Raw genomic sequence first — 19,450 nt, forward strand, 5'->3', positions numbered from 1 at the left:
AGCTTCTGTGAGTAAACCTGGACTATTGCAAATCGTGGCATAAAACTGAACACACTCTGAATAAACCACATGAGCTACAGCTTCTGTGAGTAAACCTGGACTATTGCAAATCGTGGCATAAAACTGAACACACTTTGAATAAACCACATGAGCTTCAGCTTCTGTGAGTAAACCTGACTATTGCAAATCGTGGCATAAAACTGAACTCACTCTGAATAAACCACATGAGCTACAGCTTCTGTGAGTAAACCTGGACTATTGCAAATCGTGGCATAAAACTGAACTCCTCTGAATAAACCACATGAGCTACAGCTTCTGTGAGTAAACCTGGACTATTGCAAAACCATGGCGTCAAACTGAACTCCCTCTGAATAAACCACATGAGCTTCAGCTTCTGTGAGTAAACCTGGACTATTGCAAACCGTGGCATAAAACTGAACTCCCTCTGAATAAACCACATGAGCTTCAGCTTCTGTGAGTAAACCTGGACTATTGCAAATCGTGGCATAAAACTGAACTCACTCTGAATAAACCACATGAGCTTCAGCTTCTGTGAGTAAACCTGGACTATTGCAAATCGTGGCATAAAACTGAACTCACTCTGAATAAACCACATGAGCTACAGCTTCTGTGAGTAAACCTGGACTATTGCAAATCGTGGCATAAAACTGAACACACTCTGAATAAACCACATGAGCTACAGCTTCTGTGAGTAAACCTGGACTATTTCAAATCGTGGCATAAAACTGAACTCACTCTGAATAAACCACATGAGCTACAGCTTCTGTGAGTAAACCTGGACTATTGCAAATCGTGGGGTAAAACTGAACTCACTTTGAATAAACCACATGAGCTACAGCTTCTGTGAGTAAACCTGGACTATTGCAAATCGTGGGGTAAAACTGAACTCACTTTGAATAAACCACATGAGCTTCAGCTTCTGTGAGTAAACCTGGAATATTGCAGGAGGTCTGGTGTGTATAACAACACGCACCTTAAACAAAGGATGATGTGGCTCTGTTGGAGTGACATTCTGCCTCAGTTAATATCATTTGTTCAGTGTAAATGGCCTGTTATTAGCAAAGCCCGAGCGAAATACAACATTTGTATGCACTGCATGTCATCGGCAAATTCTTACTATCTTCTCTTGCGCTTTGCTGCTAAATTGTCAATTTTCTTTCAACTGTGGTGAAATATATTTTCTTGTGAAGTTTCAATGGTTTAAAGAGTAAATGGTTGTTAGGGAAAGGGCTTCTATTTGGTTAACTCATCGAATGAGGGACCGAATGTTCGTTGTTTGATTAGACATTGCAGTTGTAGAATATTTAGCTCACCTGGTCAGTGATCTGAGGTTTGTCCAGGCAATGGAGAGATATGTTCAACTGTAGATTATAAATGGCTTAATACTGTCATTCATTGACTTGCGTGTTGAGCATGCACCACCAATTTTCAAAGAATCTTCTTGCTTGGAAGGGAAATGGTGCTATGGCCATTCTCTCTCCGAACATCATCAGCATCATCCGCACTGATCAAGTAAGGGGATAAGATGACTCGCAAATACTGCAAACTTGACAAGAATACAGAGGTCGCAGATTTATGGTAAATCAATTCTTGAGCTCTTGATATGTGAATTGAAATGAAACTGACCAGTTGGTTTGGAAGATTGGTCAGAGGTTATAGTTACACACATCTGTCATCTTGATGTGACTGCATGCTGCAATTGGTAGCTGGGTTTATTGTATGGCACCACGCTGAGCAAGGTTCCAGCTGTAAGATGCCATTCTGTACAAAATACTGGAATCTTCTCCTGACCTGCTCAAATTTTAATGTGACACGCAAATGTAGAGAATGGACACAGAAAACCCAATATGTACACTGTCTTGGGAGATGCACAAAAGTACCAAGAGTGTTCCTACAGTGCATGAGAAGTTATCCGTGTCTGTTATTTCCCCCATCAGTCATGACCACTGTCCACATGACCACTGATTCATTCCAGGCTCTGAAGTAATTATCTGAACATACACTACACTATAATATGGCTACTTATATAGCGTTTAACTTCCCGCCACAGGGACATGCTCTAAAAGCATACAACAGGATGGACATTATTACCTTGGTTACCCCAAGTGGCCCGTGAGGTGCTGGAAGGTTAATAGGCATATGACTTATCACACCGGGTACCCATTTTCTGCTGGGTGAACAGAGGCAGTTTTGAACAAACTTACTTGCCTAAGGTGAGACCACATGTGTGCTTGTTGTCGGGCAGGACAAAAGTCCTAGAAACTCCCAGGAGTCAAGCTGCCAATCACGGTCACCCATCCAAGGACTTTCTGTGACTAACATTGCTGAATTTCACCTGATTTATGACCTGTGTTTTGTGCACAAGACCACACGCCACCACACACCACCACTCTACACCATTTCAATATTTTATGGGACCCAATAATTACCGGCAAGCACAAGTACAGTGTGTGAAGTCTATAGTTTCCCAACCAACCAACCAACCAACCCTCCTCGCAACCAACCAGTCAACCTCCCACCCACCCACCCACATCTTGTATTCCTCAAGTTTCTATGTAATGTAGCTATGTTCCACCACACAGAATGTATGTAAAGGTCTCGTCACAAAGTTGCAGTTTCCAAATTTTCAGCTAGAAGTTTCATGTCCAGAAGTAGAGCTATCATTACAGATACAAATGTCTCAATCAATCACTCAGGTGACCAAGTGCTAAATTGGACATAATCGCTGACCTCCTCTAAATGATAGTGCTTGCCAGGAACTGGTTCCAACAATGTCCTTAGAGCTATTCCGATTGTGATCTGACTGTGATTAGTTGTGTGCAGATAGTGTGACGAAGTTGTCAGTGTCTTATACACTGGATGTTCATCGAAGTATGCATCGTAAAGACTTTAAGCAGTCATTTTTTCTAACGTCTTTATCTTGGATTCATTGAGCCTCAGATCATATTAATTGCATCATCAGTGAGTATTTATGTATATCCGTCCATTGTGAAGTACTATTGAATCTCACAGTAGATTTGACAGACTGCTGCCAAGTAATTGTCACGTCGGTGATTGATTGGAGAATAAAATGGGTTAGGAGAGGCATCCCGGAAGTACCAGATTACAGAGATGGGGGTTGGCGGCTTGGTATCAGTATTGTAGTGTGGGACACTTGGTGCCGTAACATCATTTAGACTGAACCACGCTTCGATGGAATTTAAACATGGGTTGTGACAGTCAACTGCATTAAGAAACTTGACTGAAATTTGAAAAACTGTTGTTATCGGTTGTCATCAACAGTTGATGATGTAATATCTTGTTAAAGGGAGGAAAATGTGAACCTCATGGAGGAATAAGGATATATTCCAAAACGGTTTCTTCATAATACACAATGGTCAGGCTCTCTTACTTGGTTGACACATCGATTCCCAATTGTGCAGATCGATGCTCATGCTGTTGATCACTGGATTGTCTGGTCCAGACTCGATTATTTACAGACCGCCGCCATATCGCTGGAATATTGCTGAGTGTGGCGTAAATCTAACCTCACTCACTCACTCATAATACACAAGTTACATCCATAAAGGACAAGTGTCAGTCTGATTGTCTCTGTTTATTGTGTGTGATAGTGAGTGAGTGAGTTCAGTTTTATGCCACACTCAGCAATATTCCCGCTTTATGGCGACAGTCTGTAAATAATCAAGGACCAGACAATCCAGTGATCAACATCAGCATCATTCCACACAATGTGGATACGATAACATGTGTCAACAGTTAGCGAGTCTGACCACCCTCTTCCGACAAGCATGGGTTCCTGAAGAACAGTTCTAACCCAGATCTTCACGGGTACGACAAGCATGGGTTACTGAAGATCAATTCAAACCCGGATCTTCCCGGGTATGAGAGGGATAAGGGAGAGAGATACTAAACATTAGCTGGCCACAATACCTTCACAAACCTGTAAGAAAGCTCATAATCCATACTTTCCAATTTGTGTTTTGTGAAAAATATATGTATGAACTTTGAGAAGGTGTCAAAATGTCAACACAATCGATGAGTGCTCAGTCAAACTTTAACAGTTACCCTGAATAGAAACAGAGTGAAAGTAAATATGACTGTCAAGATCAATTTTGTTCCAATAATGGTGTTTACTTTACTCAGAAATATCCTTCTCCTACTTGTCATGTGAACTCTCACATTAGTGAAGTGAATAAAGAAGATGCTAACTGCCTCATGTGCAGCCGATGCAGGTCAGGTTAACCGATGATGATGAATTCAAGTGTCGTTATACGCGGGGATATAGCATAGTACAACCTAACCATGTGTTACTTCTCGTACAACTTGTGGATGTAAACATGTTGTTTACTAGTTAAACCACTGCTAAAGATTGTACAATTTGTGAAGCACTGTGGGGTAGCCTAGTGGTTAAAGCGTTTGCCCGTCACGCCGAAGATCCGGGTTCGAATCCCCACATGGGTACAATGTGTGAAGCCCATTTCTGGTGTCCCCCGCCGTGATATTGGAGGAATATTGGTAAAAGCGGTGTAAAACCAAACTCACTCACTCACTCACAACCTGTGAATGTAAATGTGTTGTTTACTAGTTAAACCACTCCAAGATGTCTGAATGTTACAGGTGCTTTTGCTAGTTAAACAACACATGCTATTACTGTACAAGGCTATGCTTGCAGTTATTTTCTTCAATAAAGGGATCAGCCATGTTTCTCTATCTGTAGGTCGGTAAGGCTGGCATGTTGCTGGCTCTAATGTTAAACAACAAACCTTGATGCGTTATAGGTACTGTTGGTTTCTTGCCTCAGGTGAGATAGGGTGAAATAGGTGAAGTAGGATTTAGGTCTTGTTCCAGATTGTTGCACTTTTATTGGCAAGATAATAAAAGGGGAGGCCATGTTAAAAGTCTTCATAATCAGATCACATGGTACATTTTCATATACACTGAACATCTCCATCTCTCGCTATTGTTAATCCGAGGTCACATGGCATGGTATGTCATTTACGGTTATCATTAATCTCTGGTCACATGGCCTCGTACGTTAGTTTCAGAGTATTGTTAATCTGAGGTCACTTGCCATAGTACATCTGTTTCGGCTATCGTTAATCTCTTGTCACATGGCACAGTACATCAGTTTCACTGTATTGTAAATCTGAGGTCACTTGCCATAGTACATCTGTTTCGGCTATCATTAATCTCTTGTCACATGGCACAGTACATCAGTTTCACTGTATTGTAAATCTGAGGTCACTTGCCATAGTACATCTGTTTCGGCTATCATTAAATCTCTGGTCACATGGCACAGTACATCAGTTTCACTGTATTGTAAATCTGAGGTCACTTGCCATAGTACATTTGTTTCGGCTATCGTTAATCTCTGGTCACATGGCACAGTACATCAGTTTCACTGTATTGTAAATCTGAGGTAACTTGCCATAGTACATTTGTTTCGGCTATCGTTAATCTCTGGTCACATGGCACAGTACATCAGTTTCACTGTATTGTAAATCTGAGGTCACTTGCCATAGTACATTTGTTTCGGCTATCCTTAATCTCAGGTCACATGGCACAGTACATCAGTTTCACTGTATTGTAAATCTGAGGTAACTTGCCATAGTACATCAGTTTCAGCTATCGTTAATCTCTGCTCAACTGGCGTAATGCATTCATTTCAGCTATCCTTAATCTCAGGTCACATGGCACAGTACATCAGTTTCACTGTATTGTAAATCTGAGGTAACTTGCCATAGTTCAATCGTTTCGGCTATCATTAATCTCTGCTCAAAGGGCATAATGCATTTCAGCTATCGTTAACCTCACATGGCACAGTACATTAGTTTCAGTATATCATAAATCTGAGGTCACTTAACTAGTACATCGGCTGGTGTATCATTTAACCCTTAAGCATTAGTAATAAACGGGCCTTCAAGATCATATAGTTGATGGGGACAAATTATATTCTTATATTTTCATAATTTTATCCACTTTTGACCGATATTCATCTAAGTCTTTCAGGTCATTGTCCTAGAAACACTGAAACTCTGAAGTCCAACAGTTACAGCTCGCATATACTGTTGCTGCTCCTTACCAAATCAGAAATACCTTTTTCATTAATCTGTATTGAAAATAGATAGCTTAGCAATGTTTGTTTATCGATCTGAGTGAAGATTGGTTAAAAGAAATGATATATGCAGCGGTATTGATTTTACAGAGATTTAATATTACTGAGTGTCAGTATCAACATGAAGTTGTTTGGCAGATGTATCTTGTTGTGTACAGCATGAACGTGGGAAGAGTTTCTGGCGGGTTCTCTGTATAGTATTCAGTGTCATCTGAAGAGAGAAATTGCAATGGTAAACACTGCACATAAAATTCACTGCAGTTGGCATGTCATGTTTTGTTTTAAGTGTGACTTAAGAACAATACTTCTAAACACTAGAGCTGGCCTTTTTTCTTTTTATAGGGATTAAATGTTTAAGATTCAGGTATATAGGTAAAAATGCTTCAAATTTGAAAAATAATTTGCTTTCAAATAATTGGTTTGTAACAGATGTATTGTTTTAAGATAAGTTTTTAAAAAAGTGTTTTAAACTATTTTTTATATTTGGATTGCTACACTGAGAAATCTATGATTAAAACTATGTAGTATAAAAAAATCTTTGAATGAATGTGGACTATCCTCTCAGTGGGACAATCATTTTATGCTACTTTGAAAGGAGCTAACAAGCCCTGGTCTTCTGGTAACAGACAATACATTGAATGAAGGAGGTCTGATGTAATTTATCATCTGGGTTTGATGTGGGATGAATCTGTCGAGCAACCAAAATATTGTATGGAACTCGTTTCTTTGAAACAGGGCAATACTTTTTCTGCTGATACAGATTTCTTGAGCCATATTAACAAGGTGAAGGTCAATACACCATGGCGGAAATAAAACACAGTGTATAGAAAATCGGAACTGGTGTTGTCTCTAGCTTCTACAACTGTTCATTGTCTTGCACAAGATTTATACAAGGATTCCGGAGTCGGTAGTTGATGATCCATAAAAAATGACTTTAGTGTTACAAGAGCACACAGTATTATTATCGGAGATAAATTGGTTTTAAGGACGAGGACCAGGCCCTCATTTCATGTGTAAATTATTGTGTTTCAGGGGACCTTTCAGTGTGGTTAGAAGATGTCTCCACAAAGAGACGGCCCAACAATTTGCCGTCAAGATTGTCGATGTAGCCAAGTTCACTTCCAGCCCTGGTCTTGGAACAGAAGGTGAGTGGGCGACTTTGTGTCTTGTCACATCTTAGGCAAGACTTATTTTCATTCATTTTGTTTTATGCAGTCTTGTTTCATATTGCTACTGTCCCAAGAACTGGGACAGGTTAATCGTGTATTATATTGTGGATGAAAACTCCCCAGTCATATTTACAGCAACGTTATAAAACTATGGTTTGTTTGCACCAGCCTTGAACAGCTTCTACAATGTGTGAAGCCCATTTCTGGTGTCAAGCCATCCAGTCCCCACATGTGTCCGATGTCCATCGGTTCCCAATTGTGCAGATCGATGCTCATGCTGTGATGTTGCTGGAATATTGCTAAAAGCGGCGTAAAACCAAACTCAGTCAGTCACCCTTTGAAGATCCTTGTTAAAATTATACTTCAGCAACCCATCCTCATTGCAGTCACCCTTTGAAGATCCTTGTTAACATTATTCTTCAGCAACCCATCCTCAATGCAGTCACCTTGTTAACATTATTCTTCAGCAACCCCTCCTCAATGCAGTCACCCTTTGAAGATCCTTGTTAACATTATTCTTCAGCAACCCATCCTCAATGCAGTCACCTTGTTAACATTATTCTTCAGCAACCCCTCCTCAATGCAGTCACCCTTTGAAGATCCTTGTTAACATTATTCTTCAGCAACCCATCCTCAATGCAGTCACCCTTTGAAGATCCTTGTTAACATTATTCTTCAGCAACCCATCCTCATTGCAGTCACCTTGTTAACATTATTCTTCAGCAACCCATCCTCAATGCAGTCACCCTTTGAAGATCCTTGTTAACATTATTCTTCAGCAACCCATCCTCAATGCAGTCACCCTTTGAAGATCTCTTTATTCTTCAAGATCCTTGTTAACATTATTCTTCAGCAACCCCATCCTCAATGCAGTCACCCTTTGAAGATCCTTGTTAACATTATTCTTCAGCAACCCATCCTCAATGCAGTCACCTTGTTAACATTATTCTTCAGCAACCCCTCCTCAATGCAGTCACCCTTTGAAGATCCTTGTTAACATTATTCATCAGCAACCAATGCTCATTGTTGTCTCCCAATAGTCGATGCTCTTGATGTCAATCACTGAATTGCTTGGTCCAGGCCTGACTATTTACAGAGTCTATACACAATGCTGAAAAATTGCGACATTAAACAAACAAGAAATCTCTCCAGTTGGCAAGACATGTATTCGGTGCTGGGGACCTATCCTGACCCAGAAGCTGTGACTGTTTGTTAGATGCCTGTCAGTTGTCATGGAAACAGACAAGTAAAGATTCTTCTATTTCTGCTTCCGTCCCAAAGAGAAACATGGATCCTGATAGATCCATGAGGATTTTTGTTTCTCAAAAAGTTAAAAAACAACAACAGTGCTGTGAATAACATTCCATCATATTGTCACAGTGTTACAATGAAAGACAAAAACATTGATCAGAGCTTCAAGGAACGCCAAAAAGACATGAAGATTCTTCCATTTGTCGTTAATGGTTAGGGCAGTCAAAGGTACACTGCATGAAGTGTTTTAACAAACCAACTGTTAGACCAAACATTTAATGCGTCGTGTGATGGAAGCAGGCGTTACTGTTGGAAACAAAACCTTTTTGAATGTGCGTTTCTGGAAACATTTTTAGTTTTGATCCACAACTGATCATTTTTCACAAAATCTTGTCAGTTATCGGAATATCAAAATCTTGCTGGTAAAGCGGGATAATGAGAGTTAAAGGTTTCGGGCCAGTTTCTCACGCCTTCAGTATAAATGCACAAGTTTTACTTTCCTGAAACGATATTCTGCGAACATATGCATGAACATGCAACTCACAGTAAATCAAGAGTAGAATATTATGAAGGCAGAGAAAGCCTTCAAAAAATTCTTCTATTTCTGGGTCCATCAGAAAGGAATACGTAGGTCAGAACTCTCATCTGGCAAATTTAAGGCCTAGTCCTTTTTGGGACAGTTTAGTCCAACCAAAATTTTGCATGCTTTTGGGTTGTGGGAAGTTGCAAGTTGGCATCAGTTTGACATATTGCACTCATTATGTCCTGTGTGAATGATTTATTATTTGAAGTATAAATGATTTTTTTCCCAGAATTTTTAAATACAAGATTTAGCCATCCCCCGCCTTTGAAATTTATTCTCATTGTAAAATTTCTCTTTGCAGAAATATATTTTGGGACTGAGATCAGATAAGGTTTGAGATCATTGAGATTGTTTTAAATAAGTATTGTGGTGTTTAATGCAGGAGTGAGTGAGTAAGTTTAGTTTTGCGCCGCACTCAGCAATATTCACGTTTTATGGCGGCGGTCTGTAAATAATCGAGTCTGGACCAGACAATCCAGTGATTAACAGCATGAGCATCAATCTGCGCATTTGGGAACCGATGACATGTGTCAACCAAGTCAGCAAGCCTAGCCACCCGATCCCGTTAGTGTCGTCCTACGACAATTATGGGTTACTGAAAATCAATATTCTAACCCGCACCTTCACGGGTCTTATGTCCCCATTCTGTGATGTTGCAATATTGCTCAATACTGTATAAAAACTTGCTCTCTCACTCACAAACTCACTGTCACACCCAGATCAGATTAGAACATTTAAGGAAAGAAACTTATTTTATCAGTAAGTGAGTAGCCATCTTCTGAATCTAAACTTTGGGATTTATATTGGACCTTCAGAGAGGTGCGATACTCCTGTCTACAGTTGAACTTGCACAACCAGTCATAAATCTTCGGTTCAGACATGTAGACATTTTTATCATAAGCCTCTTTCAAATGCGCTTAAAGTATTTTTGTTTCGCAAAGTAAGCAACAAAATCCAGATTTACAGCCGTACTGCCGGGGACTGTGTGAACACGAGCTGATCACACATGACCTTCCTGTAATCTTCTCTATCTCCAGATATTTAAATGCACCAACACAGACTTTTTCATTTTGAGAAATCACACGAGACTTGTTATCTCTGTTCGTGGGTGTCCGGGGATTTTGTGTCAGTGAGGATTTTGTTTGCTTCAGAATTTGTATTGTAATCTCATCAGTTATAAGCCCTTGGGAGTCAGTACCAGCTGAGGTTGTAAGTTTAGCACTAATCATTATGTTAGATTTATGTTGACACAAATAATGAGATCTGATATAGGACACTAAACCTGATATCAGATAACAGCAGCACTAATCACAGATCTGATAGCAGCACCACTAATCCTGAGATCTGATCTACAACACTAATTGTGAGATCTGATATACAACAGCACTGATATACAACACTTATCGTGAGATCTGATATACAACAGCACCAAACAAGAGGTCAGATATACAACAGCACTAAACATGAGGTCAGATATACAACAGCACTAAACAGGAGGTCAGATATACAACAGCACCAAACAAGAGGTCAGATATAAAACAGCACCAAACATGAGGTCAGATATACAACAGCACCAAACAAGAGGTCATATAAACAAGAGGTCAGATATACAACAGCACTAAACAAGAGGTCAGATATACAAACAAGAGGTCAGATATACAACAGCTGTAAACAAGAGGTCAGCACCAAACAAGAGGTCAGATATACAACAGCACCAAACAAGAGGTCAGATATACAACAGCACCAAACAAGAGGTCAGATATACAACAGCACCAAACAAGCACCAAACAAGAGGTCAGATATACAACAGCACCAAACAAGAGGTCAGATATACAACAGCACCAAACAAGAGGTCAGATATACAACAGCACCAAACAAGAGGTCAGATATACAACAGCACCAAACAAGAGGTCAGATATACAACAGCAAGACATCAGATATACAACAGCACTAAACAAGAGGTTAGATATACAACAGCACCAAACAAGAGGTCAGATATACAACACCAAACACCAAACAAGAGGTCAGATATACAACAGGTCAGATATACAACAGCAGCACCAAACAAGAGGTCAGATATACAACAGCACTAAACAAGAGGTCAGATATACAGCAGCAAACAAGAGGTCAGATATACAACAGCACCAAACAACAGCACCAAACAAGAGGTCAGATATACAACAGCACCAAACAGATATACAACAGCACCAAACAAGAGGTCAGATATACAACAGCACCAAACAAGAGGCACCAAACAAGAGGTCAGATATACAACAGCACACCAAACAAGAGATATCAGATATAGAATACAACAGCACCAAACACAGGTCAGATATACAACAGCACCAACAACAGGTCAGATATACAAAGCACAAAGAGGTCAGATATACAACAGCACCAAACAAGAGGTCAGATATACAACAGCACTAAACAAAGAGGTCAGATATACAACAGCACACCAAACAAGAGGTCAGATATACAACAGCATATACAGGTCAGATATACAACAGCACCAAACAGCAGATACTAAACAAGAGGTCAGATATACAACAGCACCAAACAAGAGGTCAGATATACAACAGCACCAAACAAGAGGTCAGATATACAACAGCACCAAACAAGAGGAGGTCAGATATATAAACAAGAGGTCAGATATACAACAGCACCAAACAAGAGGTCAGATATACAACAGCACCAAACAAGAGGTCAGATATACAACAGCACCAAACAAGAGGTCAGATATAAACAACAGCACCAAAGCACAAACAGAGTCAGATATACAACAGCACCAAACAAGAGGTCAGATATACAACAGCACCAAACAAGAGGTCAGATATACAACAGCACCAAACAAGAGGTCAGATCAGATATACAACAGCAGATATACAAACAAACAAGAGGTCAGATATACAACAGCACCAAACAAGAGGTCAGATATACAACAGCACCAAACAAGAGGTCAGATATACAGCAGCACAGAAACAAGAGGTCAGATATACAACAGCAGGTCAGAAACAACAGAGGTCAGATATACAACAGCAGGTCAGATATACAACAGCACTAAACAAGAGGTCATACAACAGCACCAAACAAGAGGTCAGATATACAACAGCACCAAACAAGAGGTCAGATATACAACAGCACTAAACAAGAGGTCAGATATACAACAGCACCAAACAAGAGGTCAGATATACAACAGCACCAAACAAGAGGTCAGATATACAACAGCACCAAACAAGAGGTCAGATATACAACAGCTGTAAACAAGAGGTCAGATATACAACAGCACTAAACATGAGGTCAGATATACAACAGCACTAAACAAGAGGTCAGATATACAACAGCACCAAACACGAGGTCAGATATACAACAGCAACAGCACTAAACAAGAGGTCAGATATACAACAGCACTAAACAAGAGGTCAGATATACAACAGCACCAAACAAGAGGTCAGATATACAACAGCACCAAACAAGAGGTCAGATATACAACAGCACCAAACAAGAGGTCAGATATACAACAGCACTAAACAAGAGGTCAGATATACAACAGCACTAAACAAGAGGTCAGATATACAACAGCACCAAACATGAGGTCAGATATACAACAGCACCAAACAAGAGGTCAGATATACAACAGCACCAAACAAGAGGTCAGATATACAACAGCACCAAACAAGAGGTCAGATATACAACAGCATCAAACAAGAGGTCAGATATGAAACGATACTAATGGTCTGAATATCGTTTACTGGTTTTGTGAATGCAAACAATAACTAGCTCCATTGAAAAAACGTTTTAAGCATCTGAGCAAATTTGACCACAGATCCGATATAAAACACAAGATGAAGTGAATCTGACAAGAGTTAAACCATTCTGGGTTGCATCGTGAAGCTATCAGATAATGCTTGCTATTTCCTTGTCTCATTCGTCTTTGATGCTGAGACTGCTGTTTTGAAAAAATGAAGTGATTATGTTTGACCCTCGTGAATGCTTTCTGACACAAAAGGATAATTAATACTCTGTCATCATAACTTTCTGTTAATGATCTAATAAATTCTCGACTTTCCTTGGTCCTCCGGCCAAGAGTGATAAGCGAAGTTTATCAACACGAAGAGTGTTTTCCATGAATATGATGACAAATTACCTTCCTATGCAATGTGAAGGTCATATTCACATTTCAGTGAAGATGTTGAAATATATTAAAGGAAAAGATAATTGCTGACTTAGTTTCTTGCATTCGAAGGGGCGGTGGGGTTGCCTAGTCGTTAAAACATTTGCTGGTCATGCTGAAGACCTGGGTTCGATTCCTCAGATGGGTACAATATGTGAAGCCCATTTCTGGAGTCCCACGCCATGATATTGCTGAAATATTGCTATAAAGTGGCATAAAACTAAACTCACTCACTCACTCACTCTTGTTTTGATGCCTCACCTGTATTCAGTTCATCTTACAAAAATGTAAAGACTTATTTCTCTGTGAAAATAATGGAAATAATTTATACTCGTTCACCCATTAAGAACAACTGCTGATGTAATTGTATCAGGCTTTGAAATAAACTGATTAACCTATTTTCACCTGTGGTAATAATGTACGATCTTGAAATGTAGTTTATTAACACTTTTGTTGTCAATAATGATGTAATTATCATATCTTGAACCACATTCTGTGAACCCGTTATGATGACTGCTGGATTGAGGAGATCAGGTCTTAAGATGTTATATGTTAACCCTTTGTAACCACTGCTGCTTTATATAGTCAAATCAATGTTTATTGCCACAATAGAACCACAATAGTTCCACAATAGTACCACAATAGTACTACAATAGAACCACAATAGTTCCACAATAGTACCACAATAGTTCCACAATAGTACCACAATAGTTTCACAATAGTACCACAATAGTTCCACAATAGAACCACAATAGCACCACAATGGAACCACAATGGAACCACAATGGAACCACAATAGAACCACAATAGTACCACAATAGAACCACAATAGAACCACAATAGTGTACAGGCTCGTGATGTCAGATGTTGGAGTGTACTTATGATCTGCCCCTTTAGTGGCATTGATATTTGTTCATTATGTCAACCACTGGTTTGTGGGGTACAGACTTCAACGTTTAGGTGAAATATTTGTCATTGCAGAGTTAATCAACTGAGAAATATGTGATAGTAATCAATATCCCACTTCCTTGACATAATTCATAATAAGATTAGAAAGTTAGGCAATATCACTACTAATGTCCAAATTCCCTGATGGTTAAACAATCTCTTTTCATGCTGACGTTTTAGGCAACATCAGAACTACTTCAATTCGCCTGAGGGTTAAACAGTCTATTAATGCTGAAGTTTTGTGAAAACTCAATATCAGTACTTGCATTCAATTGACCTGATGGTTAGACAATCTCTTTTGAGGCCAAAGTTTTGATTCTCAACTTGGGTGCAACCAGTGAAGCAAATGTCTGGTTTCAGTTGCCATGGTATTACCTGAAATAGTCTTGGCAACTTGTGGAACTGAACCTGCTCATTCAGTCACTCACACACCCACACTTAGTGATATCAGCAAGCCCAGGTTATGCAAGTCTCCGACATTTACCTTCGTCGTCATTTGGGTTGGTTTGTTGTTTAATGCCACACTCAGCAATATTTCAGTGGCGGCTTTTTATGGCGGCGGAGATTTGTAAATAATCGCGTTTGGACCAGACCATCCAATCATCAACAGCAAAAGTATCAATCTACGCAAATGGGAACCGATGACGTGTGTCAAGCCAGTCAGCGAGCCTGACCACCCGACCCCGTCAGTCGCCTCTTACGACAAGCATGGGTTACTGAAGATCAATTCTAACCCGGACCTGCACGGGCCTCATCATTGATGAAGATCCAGCTGCATGTGTCATGACAAACCTAGAAATATAACTGGTGCAAAATGGGATTCGAACCCATGTACATTGTTGTCTGGCATGCTGAAGGGAGGCAACTCTGCACCACAAGATTCTGAAGCCCATTTCTGGTGTTCCCTGTCGTGATAGTGCTGGAATAATGCTAAAAACGGCATAGAACTAAATTTACTCATGCACACCCCAATGTGATGTTGACCCCAGATTTGTCTTGGTTTTGATTCTTGGGTTGTCTCAGACACGAATCAACTCACCATTTGTATCCATAATGCACTCACTGTTCCTCCTGAAGCTGAGCACAGAGATGAGGAGAGAGACAAGCACTATAAATGGACAGACAGCTTTTCTGTCTGGGGGCACCTGCTGTTGTTGGCTAGCCATCTTTGGTGTGGGATTAGCATGTATTCAAGGTCTTTGAAATAATGCCTGCGAGAGAACGTCAGTGAACCTTATACACCTGGCCTGTGCCAAAAATAGTCTTCAAAAACACCGCATCCCACAAAACTGGATGAAATAAGTTTTTGTGGTGATTTTATGACTGCTTCAGGAACGGGTATTGTGGGCAGTTCCATAAAATCCTGACAAGTGCTTCAAGACTGAATGGGCTGGATTCTATCATTCCATTAGGTCAACAGAAAACAAATCAAAGGAATTTTTGTGAAAATATTAATACGTTTCTTGCTGGCTAGGGGTAATAATAAGTATGACTGCTTGTAATCAATCTTTATTCAGAACAGAGGGCCACTAGTACAAGTATATACAATGTTCAACAGCAGAGTGGATTTCACTTCATAATAGAATGATAAATACACAAAGCAATATTTTCAATTAATATACCATTACCAGTTGACAATAGGTGGATAAATTTGTGTTTTGAAGGTTGTTTCGTAAAATAACTGGATATGTATTTGCTTCTGAGGCTACTATAGTGATCACAAAGTATTCATCTTCCAGGACATTTAATTTACAGTATTTTACACAGTAGGTTGGTTATGAAATTTGTCCTTATAAAACCTTTAATCACAGTAAACTAAACGAAACTGGGATGAGTCACTCGCACTCACTCACTCACTCATTCAACTAGGAACCTGTACCTTTAATGCACTGTTCTCACCTAATTTATCAACTCGGAGCCCAGTCTAGTTTTGTGTTTCTTGACTGATGACATTCTGGCGCTGACATTCACAAATAGATGAGTCGTGTGTATGCAGCTATAAAAACAATCACAATATATCCCATGGTGCCGTGGCTGCTTTTATTGTCTGCGAGTACCGTTATTGGCAGAATGTGATATGCCCGTTTGACACCTGTGGGTAGATCTGGATAGAATCTGATTGTGTGACTTGTATCTCTGTATCATGTGATATGAATAGGTTGTAATCTTGTGAGATTTGTCAGCGATCTTATAAAGGGACCGGTCAGTTTTGGTGAGCTCTCCTCAAAATGACAAAACATTGATGAAGCATCACCCCTGAGTTCATCGTCCATAAACATTGAGCTGGAAACAAGCAGCGCTGATGTACGCGGTGACCATGAGATAGGAACATCACTTTGATTGTTTTAAGACAGCAGTGGGGTAGCCTCGTGGGTAAAGCATTTGCTTGTCATGCCGAAGCCCCAGGTTCAGTCCCAAACATGCGGCATGAAACCTTACCCACCAACCGACGGTGACCATGAGATGGGAACATCACTTTGTTTAATTAAGCATGCTTAGGGGTAGCCTTGTAGGTAAAGCATTTGCTTGTCATGCCGAAGCCCCAGGTTCAGTTCCAAACATGCGGCATGAAACCTTACCCACCAATCGACGGTGACCATGAGATGGGAACATCACTTTGTTTAATTATATAGCCTTGGGGGTAGCCTTGTGGTTAAAGCATTTGCTTGTCACGTCAAGGTTCAGTCCCAAACATGCGGCATAAAACCTTACTCAATCTTGCTGTACATACACAGATTTCTTGGACATTTTTGTCTCCAAAATATTTACAAATTTGAGTTTGATTAAAAACAAAATTGATCCTTGAGATATAGTTGTATCTCTTCCTCCAAGAGTTCCTAGTCAGCATGTATGGAACTCACAGTTTTAATGCAGTGTCGGTTGTAAACACCATTTTATAGATGACCAATCAAACTTCATATCACATCATACTTCATAATGTTGGAGATTTGAAAAATAATTTTACATGGGCAATGAAAGAGACTGACATGCAGGATTTAACGTGAAACTTAAACGGCTGTGTAATCAAGTATGTAGAGTTTGAGGTAATAAATGCCAGCGTAACAGGTCATGGGAGAAAGAAAAGAATTGTGCTCCTATAAATGATTGAAAGTGGGTAGTAAATTTGATGATATTGAGAGTATGGCATGAGATATTGGCGATTCCTTCAAGTTTCGTTAACAACAGAAACAGTGGTTAAAATAGCTTGGGTTTGTCTGAAGCAGTTCCATTGTTCATTTATTCTGAAATTTCTTTCTTTTGCACATTTATTTCTCTACCCTTTTATGGTAATTGAAAATAATCTGAAATAAATCATTGAGTATGTATAGTAGCATTATTTTTTAAAGATATAATTAAATTAAATTAAATATTTACAAATTGGTAGTTTTTATAAGGCCCAATTCACCCAAACAAAAAATCTACAGTTAATCTGTTGAAGGAAATGCAAGCAGGTGAGAGTTTAAGCATATTTTATAGCAGGATGTCTGTAAGTAGTTTAGTTTTCCTGTTGTTTTTTTGTTGTAGTTTTTTTTGTTTGGTTGTTTTTTGGGTTTGATGGGTTTTTTTGGTTAAAAATACGAAAGGCCAGATTGGTTGAGCCTGGTAGTACCTGTTTTGACCTTTTGAGCAACGCCAGGGTGGATGACGTCTATTTTGTGTAATCAGATTATACTCCCACGTCATTCTCAATCAATGACATCCTTAATACAACTGTCCAACTGTATGGTTCGGTAAAAGGGAGGGTGGCACAGTAGCCTAAGGTGTGGTGCAGAGTTACATCCCTTGTGGAGCTCCCAGGATCTTCTCTTCAGTGGTTTGATTTCTAGAATTGCCCCAATATATAGCCTTTCTTGTGAAGTTCTACAGTTTTCATAGGTTCCTGCTCTCTGATAAATGTCTACATAATTTTCAAGTCTTCGTCCCTATAGGAAGTTGTTAGGAAAAGTGTTTCAGCCAAAAATGTTTTTTCAACCTTTATCCCTATGGGCAGCTGTTGAGAAATTAGCATCCAACATTTTCTGTGAGATGTCATCCCAATGAGCAGTTGTGAGGAAATGTGTATGTGCTATACTGAATCCCATATCTAGGTATACAGGGACCATTTTGGGATGCGATTGTTTTAACAACCTCAACAAAGATTCCTATTCATTTCCAGAGGAACTATTACCATGTGTATATGAAAATCTCATAAATTAAGTGATGTAAGTTTAATCATGGAGTCCCACACTTACGAAGTATTCTTTCATTCATTATCAGGCATTAGAATCAGGAATGGTGTATTTTCTTTACATATGAGGGGCGGTGGGGTAGCCTAGTGGTTAAAGCGTTGGTTTGTCACGCCAAAGGCCCGGGTTCGATTCCCCACATGGGTACAATGTGTGAAGCCCATTTCTGGTGTCCCATGCCGTGATATTGCTGGAATATTGCTAAAAGCGGCATAAAAGCAAACTCACTCACTCACTCACTTTACATATGTCAAATTGTTAAAACAGAATAAATGCAAATCTCAGTGTTCTGAAAATATCCTATTGCCTGATTCATTGGTTTTTTTATCTCCCTCTTCCTTCTGAGCCTCAGTCATCCTCTTTTATCCAACATGAACCCCTAAAGATCCTGAGACAACTGAGGGGTGGTGGAGTAGACTAGTGGTTAAAGCGTTTGCTCATCACGTTGAAGACCTGGGTTCCATTCCCCATGTGGGTACAATGTGTGAAGCCCATTTCTGGTGTCCCCTACCATGATATTGCCCGAATATTGCTAAAGGCAGCTTCAAATACTAAACTCCGTTGACAACTGAACCCAAACCATCAATGTAACTGTATAAAGGGGCATAAAATAACCTTAACTTCAGTGAAGGGAGTTAACTCTTCACCCTCCACCACTTGTTGCCCCGTCTGGCGAAGCTGATCGATAGATTCTGTGGGAGGGATTCAGAGGTTGGAATTACCTCCCAACTCTCGGTCTTGATAAAATCAATTAGTTATAAATAGCCTGTTTGAAGTTTGATTTTTTTCCTTTTTAATGTGTTTTTGGGGATCATCGATTTTGAATTTGTTTGAAAAATGGAAAAGATTTTAGAGTTGATTGTGTTGTGATACATACTTTGCGCTAACTGGGATTAATCGCTTGTTCAGGTGCAGACTTTGTTATTGACTTAAAATGACTTTCATTTGTCATACAATTTTGAT

The 19,450-nt window shown here is 39.6% G+C and overlaps 1 protein-coding gene across 1 annotated transcript in view; it reads left to right on the forward strand.

Annotated features, from left to right (window-relative positions):
• Positions 1-19,450, forward strand: part of LOC124277313 (peripheral plasma membrane protein CASK-like) — a 400,363-nt gene that overhangs the window by 37,339 nt on the left and 343,574 nt on the right. The window contains 1 exon segment of the mRNA XM_046712965.1: positions 7,169-7,281. Coding sequence (XP_046568921.1) covers positions 7,169-7,281 — 113 coding nt within the window.

The sequence above is a fragment of the Haliotis rubra genome, unplaced genomic scaffold, assembly GCF_003918875.1.
Source record: "Haliotis rubra isolate DU_JTF1 unplaced genomic scaffold, ASM391887v1 Scf22, whole genome shotgun sequence".
Lineage (NCBI taxonomy): Eukaryota > Metazoa > Mollusca > Gastropoda > Lepetellida > Haliotidae > Haliotis > Haliotis rubra.